Below are 20,264 nucleotides of genomic sequence, written 5' to 3' on the forward strand. Positions count from 1 at the left end.
TAGTGTGTGCAAAAAACTATACAAGAATTTAAGAACAAACTAGATGCCGAGATAAAAAGATGGGTCACTACGAGCATAGCTCCCCTTCCCATATAATACAACTAAGTAAATACACACACACGCACGCACACTCAATGGTGTGGTGGACAACTCCATGGCCCAGTGGTAGCAATCATGGCCGCCACTTCAGTGGTCTGAGTTCGAAACCTGCCCAGGGCTGAAATAATTTCAGTATCACTGCGATGCAAGTCATTACTTTAACTCTCGTGGGTGGGGAGTTGGGGGTGTGTGTGCATGCATGTAAGGTCACAGCATTACCCATAGATTAGTCATATATGAGCTGTGAGCTCTTTATTGGGAGGAAAATAGCTGTCGATCACAAGTCCAACATGTGATCCAAGAGCATGGTGAATCACACACACACACACACACACACACACACACACACACACACACACACACATACACACACACACACACACACACACAATAGTTTGTCTCCTTTCACGTGTAACCCCTGTTCACCTAGCAGTGAGCAGGTACGGGATGTTAGTCAAGGAGTTGTGACCTGGCTGTCTCGACAGAGGCTGCAGCAGATCCGAGGTGAATTTTACACCCACATCCACCCACACCCACACACCCACACACATATGCAGACACAAAATGTGGAGTATTGACTGCCTAAGTTTTGTACATTCAATATCTTAGATTTTCATTACACTCCTTCCCACCAAACTCCACCACTCAAAAAAAAAAAAAAAAATCTATCTACATATATATATATATATATATATATATATACATACATACATACATACACACCAAGGGCTTTTTCCCCTTTACAAAGGAGGTAGCCAAAGTCAAAAGGCATAAATCCACTCCCACCCATTTCATTCCCTCATACTCCACTCCAATTCACCATAAATCTTTATCTATATCTATCTCCTCTATCTACTTACCAAAATGCCTCTTCCCCCTTATAAGGGAGGTAGCCAGCCAAGGCATGCACTCTTATCTGTCACCCCCCTTTTTTTTTCTTTTTTTTCTCTCACCTTCTTGTGGATAAAGGGTCATCCCTGTCTCCTGCCTAATGCCTGAGTCAGAAGCAATGCAGCAAGACACAGTACATCAACAGCATGACTCCACTGCTTCATTTACACAGCAACCTTCGCCCCTCATCCTCTTGCATGAAAATGGAGAAGACCAAGAGAAATACCTTTAGGCCACGTCAAATTATAGCCCATTCATGATCATTTCTCCTCTCACACCTATTCTGTGCCTTCTCCTGCTCTCTGAATGTTCTTCCTATGAAAAGTCAGTTTCTACTATTTATCTATCTATAAGTATGGTAGTGGTTATAAGGTTGGATAGAGTGAGAAATTAGGAGGTGAGGAGGGTGGAAGTAGAAAAGAAGATGACAGACAGGGCTGATGAAAGAGTATTGGGTGGTTTGAATACATGAAGAGAATGAGTGAAGAAAGATTAGCAAAAGAGATGTGGAAGGCAGAGGTGGATGGAGTGAACTTGAGGGAGCAATCAAGGATGAGATGGATGAGTGGTGTGAAAGGGGCTTTAAGCAAGAGAGGAATGTCTGTTGAACAAGGAAGGGAGAAGGCAGGGGATAGGGGTGAGTGGAGAATGGTTGTGTATAGATGATACTCTGATGCAACCTGAAGAGATTTCTCCCCATCTTCTCTATGTTCCACTTGAGGGGACCGAGAGGAAGGGATCCCTGATTAAGTGAAGCAACCTTGCTGTGGATGTAATGTGGCTTGCCGGATTACTTCCGACCCACGCAGTGGACAGGATACATGGATGACCCTTCATCCACAATGAACTATGATGAGAGGGAGACGGATGGTGGATGGGAGTGGAATGGGTGGGAGTGGGTGTGTGCCTTTGACTTGGCTACCTCTCGAAGAAGCCTTTAGTATATAGATACATAAATACATATACCAAAGGCTTTTTCCCCCTTATACAGGCAGTAGCCAAAAAACAAAGGCATAAAAACCACTCCCATCCATTTCATTCCTAACATACTCCACTCCCCTCCCTCTTATCTTGGCACCTCCTGGATGAAGTGTATAGATAGATTACCTATATTCCAATAGGCTTCTTCCCCCTTATAAGGGAGGCAGCTACCCGAGGCATGCACCCACCTGATCCATCCATCATCCATATCCACCTTGACACAGCCCAAAGGGATGATTTCTCCTTGTCTCCTCTATTTTCACACAAGGGGACGAGGGAGGGAGGGTCACTGTCAATGAGGTGGCTGGCCCTGCTATGGATGTGTTCTGTCTTGTTGCAATTTCTACTACCTTCCTTAAACCTCTTTTTACCACCTATACAACTCTACCTCTTTGATGCACTTCAGTCACCAAAGGACAGAGACTGTGCTTATCTCCAACAAATTAATAAACACACATACTCGACAACCATAACTGCCTCACTACGTGGCAGCCCTTCCCCGCTTCTCGTCAACTTACAGTAGAACCTTGATTCTCAACCATAATCTATTCTAGAAAATTGTTTCTGAACCGATTTGGTTGAGGACCAAAACTAGTTTACTGATCTGCTGGATAGTTTTATTTGGGTGTTTTTACACAAAACTTTGAATTTAGCCCCATTTTCCATATTTCTCCATTTGGGTTGGTTGAGAACCAATATTTAGCTGAACTACCTGATCAAAAAAATTCTCTAATTTTTTGGTCAAGAAATTATTTGTTCAACTTGTGAGACGTCCGAGAACTAAGGATCTACTATATTTGCAACAAAATCCAGGAACAGTATTTTGTTTCAGGTGTTAATCTAAGCTTTATTTTTCCGAGATCACCTCCATTTTACTGTGTGATATTCATTTGGAGTCTTTCGTTAATGCAGTAAAACAATGTATTGATCTGAAATGTTACCTTCTTTAATTTACTTGTTTAATACAAAACATGTTTGAGGATCACAGTATTTTGTACATTTCATGAGTGGTATACGCAGAATGGAGTCAAGTATTCTCCAAGCCCTATTGTTTACTGGACTTGAAACATCTGTCAAAAAAAATAAATAAAAAAAATAAAAAAACAAACAAAAAATCGTCACCTTTAAGAATGTACGCAATTGGCAGTTGCCGATACGTCTATCAGAGGAAACACCATGCAAGGACGGATCCTTTATTAGTGTCAAGTCTCATTTGTTACAGTTTAATCAAGTACATAGCCGTGGTATGCATCTCTGAGAATAAATAGGAAGATCTGGGGAAACAGAGAGGGGGTCACTGGAGCCTAGGATGGCTTAAGGACAGGGTTAGTTCCATGTACTTGTACTTAAACTTAAGTACTGATTTCCATGTACTTGAACTTAGACCCAAAGTACTTGAAGAATACCTAGTACACTCAAGCACAAACAAGTATATTGTATTTAATCCAAAGTTATATGCTTTATATCAATTCTAGCATACTTTGTGATCATACTACTGTGCAAATGCACTTATGTATCTAATTCCTAGTTATAAAACTAACGGGCATATCATTAATATAGAACACCAGACAAGTTTTAATGCCTTGATAATTACCCTTATATTCTGCATCAAATTTAGCTTTATCACTGATATGAGAAATATATGGATAGTCTTTTGTGCATTTGCAGTACAGGGAATAATATTCATTCAATTTATTCATAAAGTATATGTTCTTGTGTTGCAACTCTGTGATAAAGGCAGTGATGTGCTACAATAATGGTTAAATTTCCACTTACTTTTCTATGTCAAATCCCACTTTTAACAGCATACTCATACAAAAACTACTAATTTTCGTGCTTTATAAATCTGCAACAGGTTATTTTTTATCACATAAATTACTTGTACTTAATTACAATGGCATGTACTTGGACTTAGTACATAGCAAAGTGACTATACTTGTACTTGTACTTGAAAAATATCCAGGTACTTGAGCTTGGATTTAAGTACAGTTGCCTGTAATTGGACCCAAACCTGGTTAAGAAGGATAGAGAGTAACTGTCCATGGACAGGATATTGTTACCTATCCTCCTTAAAAATCCCTAGGCTCCTGTAACCTCACCCCCCCCCATTCCCCTTTATCTTCCTATTTATTCTCAGAGATTTGTATATTACGACCACGCACTTAATCACACTCCAACAAGTGTACTAATAAAGGCTTCATCCTGGCACGGTGAAACTTTTGATAGCTATAATAATGTCTAATGTTTCTACTACTTCTTAAATAGCTGTTAAAATTTATACCTAAATACAGCATAAAACCACAGATTTCCACATAAAAAAGTGCACGTTTCCTCGTATACTAGGGCAATCTACAGGGTCTTTATAAAAATATGGGTCTGTAAAGTTTATGTGATAAAAACATTTCAACAGAAGTTCGAGCACGTTCTATGCATTCAAGATCCACTTTTCCTTTCATAATTTAAGAGAAACACAAAATATGTTTCACATCTGAAGAATAAAAGAAAATAAATTAGTATTTCATTAGTCCACTGTCATTAGGTATTAAAACCAATCTAACTTTACAATAAGACTCTCTTAATAAATTGTCTACATAATCTACAGTGATATTTCAGCTTCACAATAATTTAATCCAATCATTCATCCTTGGGTTCATCTTCCATAAGCAGTGGAATACTTATTCTTTTGGCCACGGGTAAATCTGCGTCATCCAGCGATCTCTTCTTGGGCGACTTTTCATCGCCAAACATATCAGGGGAAGAATTTCCTCTGCCTTCTGACTGGTCAGCCTTGTTGGTATCCGTGTCATGACTATCAAATCCATTGACATCGACAATAGGCACATCTGAAGAGAAATGAATTGCATATAATGTATGTCCATCTAAATTAGGTACGCCATTAAAATATATCTACATACCAATCGCCTCTTCCCCCTTAACCACTTCAGTACAATGATGCTTACATAGGCGCCATGAGGTGCGAGTGGTACACAAGGATGCCAGCGTCAGCGTCTTGATTATATATATTATTTTGTAGTTATACACAAGTTATCCCCAGATTCTGTGAACCGGTTTGACCACATTTTCTGTGTTTATTATTACTCCGAGTAAACAAGAATGAGAAATACAGTAGTGACTTTATATCTTATAATGCAAGTAGTGTGATGAATCATACATATGGCAGCCAATGCTATGCGCAAGAATTTGACTTGTATTGAAGTGGTTAATAGGGAAGTAGTTGTGAAGGCATGCATCCACTCCCATCCACCACCCAATTTTGTGGTTAATATTTTACAGACTTTTGTGACATCAGCAGACAGAATCCTAAGATTTATCTCCACATGCCCTCCAATCAATGCCACATATGACCCCAAGCACTTCAAAAATCTCCATTTCCTCTAGCTTCTTACTTTTCACAAATACATCCAATAATATAAATAAAAACCAATTCTATATACATAGAGAATGGTTGTGTATGGATGATGTTGTGATGCATGGGAGGGAGTGGGTGAGGGATGGGGGGAGTATATGTAAATGGTATTTTGACACAGCCCAAAGAGATCCCTCCCCATCCTCTCTTTTTCTGCATGAGGGGACGGAAAGGAGGGGTCACTGTTTAAATGAAGCGGCCTTGCTGTGGATGTGCTGTGTCTTGCTATATTGCTTCTGACCCAGGGTAGGGGGCGAGTTGCACGGATGACCCGTCATCCAGGAAGTACAAAGATAGGAGGGAGGGAGTGGGGTGAATGGGAGTGGAGTATGTGGGGATGGTATGAGTGGGAGTGGATTTTATGCCTTTGTATTTTGCTACCTCCCTTGTATAGGGGGAAAGAGTCTTTGATATATGTATGTATGTATGTATGTATGTATGTATGTATGTATGTATGTATGTATGTATGTATGTATGTATGTAAGTATATACACACCAAGGGCTTTTTCCCCCTTATAAAGGAGGTAGCCAAGTCAAAAGGCACGCACCCATTCCACTCCCACCCATTTCACTCCCATCCACCACCTTTTCTTCCCTCTCATCTTAGCTCCTTGTGGATGATGAGTAATCCCTCGAACTGCCCTGGGTCAGAAGCAATGCAGCAAGACACAGCACATCCACAACAGGCTACTTCACCTAATCAGTGAACCCCCTCTCCATTCCCTCATGCAGAAAAAGAGAAGACGGGGAAAAATCCCTTTGGGCTGCGTCAAAATACCATTCACACGTAACCACTCCCTACTCCCTCCATCCCCTGCCCCCTCCCATACTTGCCACAGCCCTTCTCCATTCACCCCTATCTCCTGCCTTCTTTCTTCCTTGCTCAACAGAGAGAGAGAGAGAGAGAGAGAGAGAGAGAGAGAGAGAGAGAGAGAGAGAGAGAGAGAGAGAGAGAGAGAGAGAGACAGAGAGAGAGAGAGAGAGAGAGAGAGAGAGAGAGAGAGAGAGAGAGAGAGAGAGAGAGAGAGAGAGAGAGAGAGAGAGACAGAGAGAGAGACAGAGAGAGAGACAGAGAGAGAGACAGAGAGAGAGAGAGAGAGAGAGAGAGAGAGACAGAGAGAGATAGATAGATAGATAGACAGAGATAGATAGACAGAGACAGTGAGAGAGAGACAGTGAGAGAGAGAGAGAGAGAGAGAGAGAGAGAGAGAGAGAGAGAGAGAGAGAGAGAGAGAGAAAGAGAGAGAGAGAGAGAGAGAGAGAGAGAGAGAGAGAGAGAGAGAGAGAGAGAGAGAGAGAGAGAGAGAGAGAGAGAGAGAGAGAGAGAGAGAGAGAGAGAGAGAGAGAGAGGGGGGGGGGGGACCCCTGGAATGTAAGAGGCTACAGCCCGAAACACTTTCACGACAAATTTTCCAAAAACACTACCTACATACCAAAGGCCTCTTCCCCATTATAAAGGGGGGTAGCCAGCCAAGGCATGCCCCCAATCCCATCCTTCCCCCCCATTTGTTTCCCTTGCCATGAACACAGGTTACTAATGTCAAGTCATTACCTTCTTCATCATCCTCATCATCGTCCTCTTCTTCTTCTTCTTCGTCTTCATCTTCTTCTTCCTCTGCTGGGATCTGCAATACTTTTTCTATGTCTTCATCATCAGAAAGCTCCTCCTGCAAACTTGAGGCATCATTGGGCTGCCCTTCTTCCTCCTTTTCAGCGGTTATCCCTGTATCCTCCTCTTCCATCTCTTCTTCCTCTTCCTCCTCCTCATCATCATCATTATTCTCGTCTTCCTCATCATTATTCTCATCATCCTCATCAACTTCCTCACCCTCCACCTTTCCTTCACTTTCCGGGCCATTTCCACTTTTGCCTTCACCTTCCCCTCCTGTGCTTGTACTCGCTCCATCTTGTGTTCCTGCATCATCATCTTGAGACTTTTTGCTTGCTTTGGTGTCTTTCTTAGCTTGATCAATGGCTGCTCTTTCTTCGGCCTCCTTGTTGACAAAAAGTTCAAATATCTGCAGGAAATTCATAAACAAAATCAAGAGCAAGAAATAAACAATAGGCACAATTTATCTACCTATACACCAAAAAGCTTCTTACCCTTACAAGTGAGTGAGTGCACGCACACGCACACGCACACACACACACACACACACACACACACACACAAGGACATTTGTATTTGTAAGAAAATTTCAAGCTTAGACCAACAACAGGTTGTTGTTGTTGTTGTTGTTGTCATTACCAAGACTGTCTGTCCGAGCAGTCCCGTCTCCCCAAGGAAGGCCACAGCCGAAACTGGGTTTTACCACAAATCCTTTATAGAGTGTATGTTGTGTTGTTTGCGTGCATGATTGTGTATAATGCAGTCTTCCATTATGTGTTGTATGGTATGGGGTGAAGTGTTACATCCTGAGCAGCTGTTCACAACACGGTCGTCCAGCCTCTTCTGGTAGCTTAGAAGTGCTGGGTGGTGACCGCATCGCAGTCTGGCCAAGTGGACTCTGTCCTTTCGTGGGAGAGAGGATTCAGAAGGGTGGATATCAGGGGATTCAGAAGGGTGGATATCAGGGGTCTAACAGGTAAATGAAAGTGGCATTCCTGTGAAATGGACATCAGAGATTTACCTTCCTGCCACCCACGAAAACTAATGGGTGGCAGATGAATGTAGAACTGGTTGGCTACCACCTTTATAAGGGGTAAAGAGACCCTTGGTGTATAGATACATAGATAGATGTATAGACAGGAAGTCCTGCCAAGAACAATGAATGTTATAAAAAAAAACACAAACAGAAGCAGATGATATGAATTTGGGGAGGAAAACCAAGGACAAGGTGAATAGAAGGGGAGAAGGGGGTCTTGGATGCAAAAAATATATTTGCCGAGCACGAAGGATATTGTGTTAAAAATGTGTGAATTATGAGAATTTGTGAATGGGGAGAAGTTGGATATATCTGAAGGCTTTCTTCTATCAAGCTTTCAGCACATGTCAAACTTTGGGTCAGTTTATGAGATAGAAGTTAAGTTTTCTCAGGTGCTGTCATCAACAGCAGTGGATAGTTTGGAAAGAAAATGGCATGCATGATATCCGACAGCATCGTTCTTTGCAAACTTCCATCTTATATAATGAACTAAAATAATTTTATCAGTGAGTAGTTCAGCTGGAAAATGGCATTCATTATATCTGAAACTAGCTATAATGAAGTTCAATATATCAAGGGTTTAATATATATCTATATATATTAAACTTCTCCTCCTTACAAGGGAGGTAGCCAGACAAGGCATGCATCCACATCCCCTCCACCCCACTCCCATCCATCACCCTTTTATTTACCTTTTAGCTTACTTTCTTGTAGACTTTTAAATGAAAAGCTTTTTCTTTTTCATCTGCTTCAAAAAATTACTAACTTTCTCTGTTTTCTCCCGTGCTGTTTTTTCATTTTCAAGCAACTTGGATGAAAAAATTTCTCATCTGCTTCATTAAATTACTCACCTTCTCTGTTTTCTCCCGTGCTGTTTTCTCATTTTCAAGCAACTGTTGATTTAAGTCTGTATCGTTTGCTGCTGGATCTTTATCCACCTCCCCTTCTTTACTCGGGGGAACATAGGCGTATATGGAGTAGAGGTCATCACTTTGCCGTCGCTCCTTCAACATCTTCCCCACATCTCGGAAAATTTCTTGTGCTGTTAAAAAACAAATACTACATCATCATCTGAAGCTAAATGGGTTTTATTCTGTTTAAACAATATGACTGCTGCATATTTTCAATCGATTCAGTTCAGATCACCACCCACATTTGAAAGAATACCAACACTGTACTGGGCTGGCAAAATGCTAAATGCCTTAGATGCAACCATCACACAGACAACACAAAGCACATCTGATAACAATGTCTTACACTCATTCCACATATCATCATCACTTGGACACTTCCACCAGTAGGTGTATCACTTTGCTCACAAGCAATTGCAAATCCAGTTTCTCAAAGCAAACTTCCATACAGCCACCCTTCCCATCCCGAACAGCTTTCAGCAGATTCAGTCAACAACCTCCCCCAGTCATGAGTTTTGTGGGCATCTCCGGGACTATGTTCCAGACTCAGTCGATCTACGAAGGATATTCCACATTCTGAGACGCCTTTAGATGGCGTGAAGGAGAACGTCGTAAAGGCTTACTATAACAAGGACTGTCTCTTGAGGAGACAACCCTGCAGTTGGGACATGCGTCAGGGAAGCATCCCACATGCCCATGTTGCTAGAGTTTACATACACAAATGATTCTGGTAACAGGCCTAGACTGGGTCTCACTGTCTGATTTGATAAATAGTCATCCTAGTGATACCCCAAGATTCTCCAAAGGCACAATGTACCTAAGACATCAAGACACCTCTTCATGTCAGCATTCAGTGTCCATGTCTCACAGCTGTGCAGGTATACAGAGAGCACAAAAGATCTGAACACTTGGATCTAAATGTTCCTACATAAATATCGACAATGCCACATACTCTGGTTGAGCAAGTCCATAGCACCATGGGCAATGCCAATCCTTCAAAGGACTTCATCCACAACTGTTATGGACTACAATACCAAGGTACATGAGGCTTTCCAAGACATTAATGTCATTACCACATGCATGATCAAACTGAAGTGTATCATCCAGCAACACCCAAATGCCTGAACCTTGATCCTGCTCTTGGAGATCTAAAATCCAAGCAGTCTCACCTAGCTGTACAGTGACCCAAGGGCTGAAACCAGGGCACCCAACAATCCCCAAAGAAATACTGCAAAGTAACACTTAACAACTCTGTTCAACACATAGTGCATGCAGGTGTTGATATGTATTGGGATGAGGATACACACTTGCCTTACTCCTGAATAAAATAGGGAGAAGCTAGACAAGCCTTCTCCATACATTACAGTATTCTTGGCCCTAGAATACAAGCTAGACGTCAAGTCAACAATCCTTCCAGGTATCCCAGGGATCCACTAAAGTTCCCAGTTAACCCCAAAATGCATTAAATCATATGCCTTCTTGCGACTGACATGGGTTGCAATAAACCCCTATAAAAACTCAAGCTGGTGCTCCACAAGAACACAAAACACTAGGATCCGATGATATGTTGACTTTAGAGGTACCCTGAGTGCTCAGGTATCTGAAATTTTAGATATGAAACCTATGCTAACAACCAATGAGCAAGCACTTCACAAAACACACAAACAATGTAATACTGCCTCCTGATAAGGGCCACTTCATTAAATTGGCAAACCCCCCTCTCCGTCTCCTCACACAGAAAAGGAGAAGACGGGGAGAAATCCCTTCAAGCTGCATCAATTTTTTCTCATACACACTACCTCACCCCCATCCCCCACCCATTCCATCTCATGGATCACAATCATCATCCATATACAACCATTCTCCATTCACCTCTGTCTTCTGTCCTCTCCCATCCTTCCTCAACAGGCATTCCCCTCTTCCCCAAAGCCCCTTTTACCCCATCCATCCATCTCATCATAGGTCACCCCCTCATGTTTACTCCTTCCACACCTCTTTTACTAAAAAAATAAATAGAGAAAATAAAATACAAATCAGAGGTTCTATTAGTTACCAAGATATATAAAAAATAAGATATAATTTTTTCTTTCAATGAATTTACATAAAAACTTGCACACAGAATTTTCACACTGTCTACCTCTCACAGACAAAACAAATATCAATCTAGCTTAAGTACTTTGATATAAGCATACTGACATCCTTAAACCAATGAAATGATGTTTCATGCTATTACAACACAGACAACAGTCCAAAAAAATTTCCAGAGAAAGATCCATGGGAGGTTCTGAGGATCTTTGCTGGCCACTTGTGGCGCTGTGGGTTCTCCATTTTGAGAAACTCATGGCAACAGCTGATTGACTGACCAACAGCCTTCAAGTAACCAGCAGCAGCCTGTGGTGAATCATGTTTAATAACCAGTTATGTTTCCCATACCTTGAACTCTCACAGTTTCTGGCCTCAAAGGTAAACTGCTATCCCTTGTAACCCTCTTCACCAAGTTAAGAACGTCGCTGTAATCCGGGAATATTTTGTGCTTATTTACCCACGCCGTAATTCTTTTGTTGATTTCACCATAGCGTGAACCTGAAATGGTATGAAAAAATAAATTAATTACTTAGTTTATCAAGTAATTGATTAAAATGGTAATTATTAAGATGGTATGAAAAAATTAATTAATTATTTAGTTTATCCAGTAATTAATTATTTTAATTAATAAATTAATTATTTAGTTTATCAAGTAATTAATTAGTTAATTTATAATCTTATCATTAAGACTAACAATCTAAATTCCTTCACATTTTCACATAACATGGGCTTCCCTTATAAGGGGGGAAAAAGGCCATGGTATATACAGACCAAACATATACTGTGGATACAGACTACAATACATATCAAATAAACCTAAAATCTGACTCTATGCAACACTACATATTACACTAATTCCAGTTTTCTAGAATGTTATACAATATTTTATAACTGCAATCAATACATTACAAACTTACCATCATAACGAAACTTTCTTTCCACAGGTCGACCCGTGGCCGGAGAACACTGTGCCAGTTTGCAGTAGTAATCGTGCAGACGGCTGAACTGCCTTTTTAATCTGATGGTAAAACAAATTTTGCTATGTTATCTACATGCATACATATACCAAGGCTTTTTCCCCCTTACAAGGGAGGTAGCAAAAAAGAAAAAGGCATAAAACCATTCCCACCCATTCCATCCATAAATACACTCCATCCCCTTCACCCTACCTCTTATCTTAGCACGTATTTGGCCTATTTTCACGTGAGGGGACAACAAGAGAGGGTCCCCATGTAAATGAAGTGGTAGAGCCTTGCTGTGGAAGCCAAAACATGAAAGATGACAAATGGGTTTCTGGATAAGTGTGGGAAATGTGTAAGGCAGGTATTTACCTATATACAGGGTGTCCAAAAAAATGTACTCACTCTTTGACTTCCCAGTACTCATGTATTTTGTGTTCAAGTAGGTGTTTATCGACATAGATACAATCTGAAGGGGTTAAATTAAATTCAGGAAAATAAAATGTTGTAGAAATGATCATTTATTGTCATTTAGAATCATTTAACACACAATGCATGAGTAAACACATACATATACATCAAGAGCTTTTTCCCCCTTATAAGGATGGGGAGTGAGGAAGTATGTACGAGAAAAAAATTTGACACAGCCTGAAGGGATTTCTCCCCGTCTTCTCATTTTCTGCATGAGGGGATGGAGAGGGAGGGTCACTGAATTTATGAAGCAGCCTTGCTGTGAATGTGCTGTGTCTTGCGACACTGCTTCTGACCCAGGGCAGTGGACAGGATGCAGGGATGACCCATCATCCAGGAGGTGCCAAGCCAAGAGGGAGGGAGGAGGGGAGTGGAATATATAGGAAATGTAATGGGTGGGAGTGGTTTCTATGCCTTTTTCTTTTTGGCTACCTCCCATGTATAAGGAAGGTAGCCAAGTCAAAGGTAAATACTCCCATCCAATCCACTCCCCTCCTCCCTTTCATATTAGATCCTCATGGATAATGGGTTATCCCTTTATCCCATGCCTTACCCTGGGTCAGAAGCAATGTAACAAGACAGAGTACATCCACAGCAAAGTATTTACCTAATTGCAATAACAAGAAAAAGAACAATGTTCATCGAGTCCAATCTCCTAATTTCCAATTTATCATACTTAGTGTCAAGTTCATGCATGTTTTGGGCATATAGGTGTATACTTTGACTAGGCCAAGCCCCTTGTAAGGGGTATTGGTCTTTCTTGTAGTGGTACATAATAACACATTAAGATAGATATATATTTCTCATGAGTGTACAGTAAGTATCACTTTTCCAATTTATATCTACTGAAGAGGATTGCAGTTTGCAATCGAAATATATGGATGCCTCGTCTTCAGTATTTTCTACGACAACAGTGGTTTTCACGTGATATATATATATATATATATATATATATATATATTTATATATATATATATAGATATATTCCTATATATATATATATATATATATATATATATATATATATATATATATATATATATATATATTTTAACAACCACAACTCACTTTAATTCTAAGCCATCATCATCGGGAGACCCAATGGGGCCACATGCAGAAATTAAAATATGGTACAGCCGAGGACTCGAACACAGCGATCATATGACAAGATCGCTGAGTTCGAGTCCTCAACAGTACCATATTTCAATTTCTGCATGTGGTTCCATTGAGTCTCCCGATGATGATGGCTTAGAATTAAAGTGGATTGTGGTTGTTAAAATGTATCTCTAATCACTGGGACCCATTCAGTGTTGTACATATATTTATATATATATATATATGTATATATATATATATATATATTTATGTATATATATATATATATATATACATACATACATACATATACCTAGGCTTTTTCCCCCTTACAAGGGAGGTAGCCAAAAAGAAAAAGGCATAAAATCATTCCCACCCATTCCATCCCTGAATACACTCCACTCCCCTCCACCCTCCCTCTTATCTTAGCACCTCCTGGATGACGGGTCATCCCTGCACCTTGTCCACTGCCCTGGGTCAGAGGTAGTGTCGCAAGGCACAGCACATCCACAGCAACGCTGCTTCATTAAATCGGCAACCCCCCCTCTCCGTCCCCCCATGCAGAAAAGGAGAAGACGGGGAGAAATCCCTTCGGGCTGTGTCAAATTTTGCTCACACATACTACCTCATCCCCCATTCCACCTCATGCATCACAACATCATCCATATACAACCATTCTCCATTCACCCCTGTCTTCTGTCCTCTCCCATCCTTCCTCAACAGACATTCCCCTCTTCCCCAAAGCCCCCTTCACCCCATCCATCCATCTCATCCTAGGACGTCCCCTCATGTTCACTCCCTCCACATCTGCCTTCCATACCTCTTTTACTAGTCTTTCTTCATTCATTCTTTCCATGTGTCCAAACCATCCTAATACTCTTTCATCAACCCTATCTCCCATATTTATACATAGATATATATGCATATACATATATATATACATATATATATATATATATATACATATATATACATATATATATATATCATGAATTATCTACACAGACAATGACCAAATATCAAGAATGATTAATTTAAAATCCAACAAGCACATATCCCAAGATGGTGCTGAATACACAATACTCCACCAAGTACAAGAACCTACCTAACACACTAAGCTTATTGTATTAGCATAACATTTGATAAGAAACAGTACCTGTCTTCCACCAAATATACAGAATTGTCTTCATCATCCAAGTCCACCTCCAGCTCTTCACATTCCTTAATCTTGTCGCAAATTTGCTACCCAAGGGAGAGGAGAAGGAACACATTAGTAACATAAGGAACATGTAAACTCCTGTCTTCAAATACATATGATGATTAGCCAAGAAAATGTGTGAACTCTATGGCGACAAACAAATATACCATATATACCCAAGTAATATTGAATCTCAGTTAAAAGTCGACCCCCTAATTTGTGACCAGAAAATCCATAATTTTTTATTCACGTAAAAAAAAAGAAAAAAAAATGGTTTAACGTCACCCTGTCACAGATTAGGACAGTGACCCTTGCAGTGGATTTTGTAGCATGGAATTCAATGAACCATGCTCTTAGTTCAACTTGCCCTGAGCAGAGTTCGAATTGTCATCATCTTGACCTTTGCCATAAGTAATGACATCTTAACCCGCTCGGACAGCAAGCATTGACATACATCCAATATAAGTCAAGCCTAAATTTTTATGTCTATCTTAACATATGTGCAGCCAAGTATTTTTGTTCTCCAATGATTTATACATTAATTAGGCTTTTGCTAATTAAAATTTTGACCCAGACTAGAAAAAAAAAAAAATAATAAAATGCGACTGTAATTTGGGTATATAAAGTAATCTGAAAAAAATCTAAGTTTGCATGCTCTGACTTACCTTCATTTTTTTCTCTATTTTTCTTAACTTTTTTAATCTTTTCTTCTCTTCTTCAGACAGGTTCTCCTCCGATTCCTCAGGATTTTCGATGGAATCTTCCTTTACTTCCTTCGTCTGTAACAATTTCCAAAGCACATTCAGTTGAATTAATATGGTAAAGTAAATTATATTTCTGCATACAAACAGTCTCATGCACATGCACACATGCGTGTGCATGTTCACACCTGGAAGAAAACAATGTTTCTACTCAAGACTAATAGATATAATACAAAAAAGGGATGGATGGGCTGACTGTGCTTTCCTAGACTTACAAAAAGCCTTTGACAAAATATATACATACATACATATACCAAGGCTTTTTCCCCCTTACAAGGGAGGTAGCCAAAAAGGAAAAGGCATAAAATCATTCCCACCCATTCCATCCCTGAATACACTCCACACCCCTCCACCCTCCCTCTTATCTTAGCGCCTCCTGGATGACGGGTCATCCCTGCACCTTGTCCACTGCCCTGGGTCAGAAGCAAGTATTTCCACTTGGATCGTAAGAGGTGAGAAGAAAGGGACGGGGAGGGGACTAGGCATCCTTCTCCTTGTAGCCCCACAGGGGACATTCCTAAATGAAAAAGTAAAGGCATAAGAGGGTCTGGGAGTTTTCCGACCAGCACCCTAAGGTTTGGGTCTTTTAACCACTTCAGTACGGGACTTAAATCTCGCGGGCAGCAGCCAATGCCAGCCGTACGACGTGTTGTAATAATACTCGCATCATAAAATATAGTCACCGCTTATATCGATCGTTCTCTCTTTCACCCGCGAATTTTGAAAACCAGAGAATGGGATTCAGGGCACATTTGAGAGAATGTAAAAACACAGGGGCGACTACAATAAATATAATCAAGACGCCGATATGGCAGCGCCGCGAATCCACTTGCTCCTCATGACGCCTACGTAGGCGGCACCGTATGGAAGGGGTTAATGTGCGTGGATGTGGTACAGATGAGAGTAAAAGGGAAGAGATAGGTAGTATGTTTGTGAGAAGAAAGATGGATGTGTTGGCTTTGAGTGAAACTAAGTTGAAAGGGAAGGGCGAGTGTAAGTTTGGGAGTGTAAGTGGGAGGTTATCAGGAATGAAGAGAGGGCGAGGGAGGGAAGGGGTGGCTATTCTAGTAAGTGAAGAGATAGGTAAACGTGTAGTGGAGTGGAAGGAGGTTTCCTCAAGGATAATGTGGATGAAGGTGAAACTGGGAAAGGAGATGTGGGTCTTTGTAAGTGCATATGGGCCTGGCAGTGAGAAGAGTGTAGAAGAAAGGGAGGCCTTTTGGATAGATTTAAATGAGTGCATAGAGGATTTAGGGAGAAATGTCAATGTAATAGTACTGGGAGACCTTAATGCTAGGGTAGGAAATGGTCCGATTGATGGAGTGGTTGGGAAATGTGGAGTTCCAGGAGAGAATCGTAGTGGAGAGTTGATGGTGGAAATGTGTCTAGAAAGAGAGTTGATGATAGCAAATACAGTGTTTCGGAAGAAAGTCAAGCATAAGTACACATGGGAGAGGGTGGTGGATGGAAGGGTGGTAGATAGAGCGTTGATGGATTATGTAGTGGTAAATAGGACTATGATAGGAAGAGTTAACCACTTCCATACGGCGCATACGTAGGCGGCATGAGGAGCAAGTGGGTACTCGATGATGCCGACGTCGCCATCTTGATTATATTTAATGTAGTCGTACCTACGTAATTTCCATCCTCTCTAAACTGGCTTCATCAATTTTCTATAGTTATCAAAATACACGGGTGAAAGAGAACGAACAATTGAGCACTGACTTTATTTTCTATAATGCGATTATTATGACGCAACATTGCACGTCGGGCAGCTAATGCTGCCAGACGTGCGATGTGCCCCAGAGTGAAGAGGTTAAGGATGTACATGTGCTAAGGGGAGTGAGTGGGAGAATAGCAGATAATTTTTTGGTGGAAGGTAAGTTGAGAGTGGAGGATAGATGGAGAAAGAGGAAAGGGACAAAAAGTAGGGATGTGCTTAGAGTGAACTCTTTAAAGGAAAAGGAAAAGGAGAAGGAGTACAAGAAGCTGAAGGAGTGGGAGGGAGTGAAGGATAGAGTAGAGCTAGGTGTGGAGGAGGAATGGGGATGGTTCAAGGAGGGAGTCACAAAGTGTGCAAGGATGGTGTGTGGAACAAGAAGGACAGGAGGAAATAGAAGGAAGGGTAGTGAATGGTGGGATGAGGAAACAAAGAAGGTTGTAGAAGAGAAGAAGCGAGCTTTCACAGATTGGTTACAAAATAGGACGAGGGAGTCATATGAGAGGTACAAAGAAGAGAAAAGAGAAGTAAAGCAAAAGGTAAAGGAGGCAAAGAGGAGAGCAGATGTGAAGTGGGGTAAGAGTATGACAGAAAATTTTGAAAGTAATAAAAAGATGTTTTAGAAAGAAATTAAGAGAGGAAGAGGAGGCGAATCAAGTAGAGAAGAAAAGGTGACAAAATACCACACAAAAAATTATTTAAGAAATTGAAAACCTAGGAGGAATACAAGGTAAATTACTAAATTGAATGGAGGATTTCTTGCATGGCAGAAAAATGAGAGTAGTGATCAGAGAAAAGAATTCAACTTGGGAGGTGATTACTGGAGTTCCACAAGGATCGGTATTGGCTCCAATAATGTTCACTATTTGTGTGAATGACATAAAGATGTGGATTGTTACATGAGCTTCTTTACAGATGATGCTGAATTTCTGAGGAAAGTGAATACTGAAACAAGCTGTGAATCACTACAGAGGGACCTAAACAAGGTTTGGAAATGGAGCCAAAATTGGGAGGTAGACTTCAACATAAAGAAATGTACCATAATGGAATTCACAAAAAGTAATATATATATATATATATATATATATATATATATATATATATATATATATATATATATATATATCAAGACAATATAATATTGGAACAAAGGAAGTAAAGAGTGCGGGATCTAAAAGAGACCTGAGAGTAAATATCTCAAATGACATGTCCCTGATAAACAGATAACCAAAATTGTTGGAGAATCTTACAACCAGCTAAGATCAATAAAGGTGGTTTTCAACTATTTAGATGAAGAAATGGTTAAAAAAAAATATTAGTCACACTAAGCACTAGCCTGGAGTATGCAGTGACACTATGGTCACCCAGTACTAAAAAGAATATAAAGAAAATTAAAAGAATCCAGAGACCAACCACAAAAATGGCCCCAGTACTTTCAAACCTGTCATATGAGGGGAGACTGGCTAAATTGAAATTACTGACTTTGGAACAAAGAAGAGAAAGAAGCTACCCACTACAGAATCATGAAAGGCACGGAAGTCCTTGATAGAGAAGACTCATATCTCCCTTACCAGTTTCACCTTCATCCACATTAACATTGAAGAAACCTCCTTCCACTCCACATGTTTACCTATCTCTTCACTTACTAGTATTGCCACCCCTTCTCTCCCTTGTCCTCTCTTCATTCTTGACACCCTCCCAACTATACTCCCAAACTCAAACTCCCCCTCTCTTTCAACTTAGTTTTACTCAATGCCAACACATCCATCTCTCTTCTCACAGACATACTGCCTATCTCCTCCTTTTACTCTTATCTGTACCACATCCATGCACATTAAAAGACTCAAACCTTGGAGTTCTGGCTGGAAAATTCTTCCCGGACCCTCTTATGCCTTTGCTCATTTTAGGAATGTCCCCTTTGGGGCTACAGAGAGTAGGATGTCTAGTCCTATCCCTGTTCCATTTTTTGTCACCTTTTACAACTCAAATGGGAACACTCGGTCATATTATTTTCTCCCCTACCATAGGGTTCAGCAAAAAAGGAAGTGACTATTCAGACCACTGGTACAGGACAGTATTAAGAGTTGGGGGGGTCAGCATAACAGAGGGGCAGTCGCAGTATAATAAAGTAGCATCATTTCTCTATGAATAGAAATTTCCTCTTTCACAGACAAAATGATGTGTGGCTCTGGTCCATAGGGGTAACCCATATAGACCCTAAAGTACCAGCTGCATGCTATTGAGCAGCTTTTAACCCCACAATAACAGCCAATACCCCCATATTTGTAAGAATATACATACATAAACCAAAGGCTTTTTCCCCCTTACAAGGGAGGTTGCCAAAAAGAAAAAGGCATAAAAGCTATTCCCACCCATTCCATCCCTAAATACACTCCACTATCCCTCCATCCTCTCTTTTATCTTGGCACCTGTACACTTTACTCAAATTTAAGTGTGTAATAATCTACATCCATGAGGAGCTGAGTGGAAAACAAGGGTGATGGATGGGAGTGGGTGCGTGCCCTGACTGGCTGCATCTCTTATGAGGGAGATGAATCCTTTGGTATACAGACAGATTATACACTTCCCCCCCCCCACCATCCAATCAGCTGTTATCCAACAAGCAAAGTAACTAGCTGCAGAAAAGGTACATCTCCACCTTTTTCATTCATATCACATGCCTTCCTCTCATCAATGTATTGAGTAGTGACTGTTTAATCAATTGTTGCCTCAAGTTTCACTAAGTGGAAAACCAGCAGCCCCACAGTAGCTGGCACCAGTCCTCAAAACCTCCTACAAATTTCTCTGGGAAGAAACTTTGGACCGTTGTCTGTGTTGAATGTACGGGACTGTTTGTACATCACTGGCTCAAAGTGGTACAGAAGAGGAGTGTAGTTGCCTGTTGTCAGTTCTCAATGTATAGACAAAGCTGTAAGAGATACAGTTGAAGCTGACAGAAACATATCCTGGGCCCAGTCAAAAGAGAGTGTCAGCCTGGAGGTCATGATGGAGGTGGTGAGG

At 40.6% G+C, this 20,264-nt stretch overlaps 1 protein-coding gene across 4 annotated transcripts in view; it reads right to left on the bottom strand.

The window, feature by feature from the left end:
• Positions 1-2,895: 2,895 nt before the first annotated feature.
• Positions 2,896-20,264, bottom strand: part of LOC143041098 (uncharacterized) — a 37,810-nt gene continuing 20,441 nt past the window's right edge. For all 4 annotated transcript variants that reach the window (XM_076212806.1, XM_076212802.1, XM_076212805.1 and 1 more), the window contains 7 exons: positions 15,428-15,541; positions 14,721-14,806; positions 11,957-12,057; positions 11,388-11,537; positions 8,895-9,085; positions 6,951-7,416; positions 2,896-4,814 (listed from right to left, as the gene is read on the bottom strand). In XM_076212806.1, coding sequence (XP_076068921.1) covers positions 4,606-4,814; positions 6,951-7,416; positions 8,895-9,085; positions 11,388-11,537; positions 11,957-12,057; positions 14,721-14,806; positions 15,428-15,541 — 1,317 coding nt within the window. In that variant the 3' untranslated portion in view covers positions 2,896-4,605. The remainder of the gene's footprint in view (positions 4,815-6,950; positions 7,417-8,894; positions 9,086-11,387; positions 11,538-11,956; positions 12,058-14,720; positions 14,807-15,427; positions 15,542-20,264) is intronic.

The sequence above is a fragment of the Oratosquilla oratoria genome, chromosome 30, assembly GCF_046742065.1.
Source record: "Oratosquilla oratoria isolate Oo_2021 chromosome 30, ASM4674206v1, whole genome shotgun sequence".
NCBI classification, from domain to species: domain Eukaryota; kingdom Metazoa; phylum Arthropoda; class Malacostraca; order Stomatopoda; family Squillidae; genus Oratosquilla; species Oratosquilla oratoria.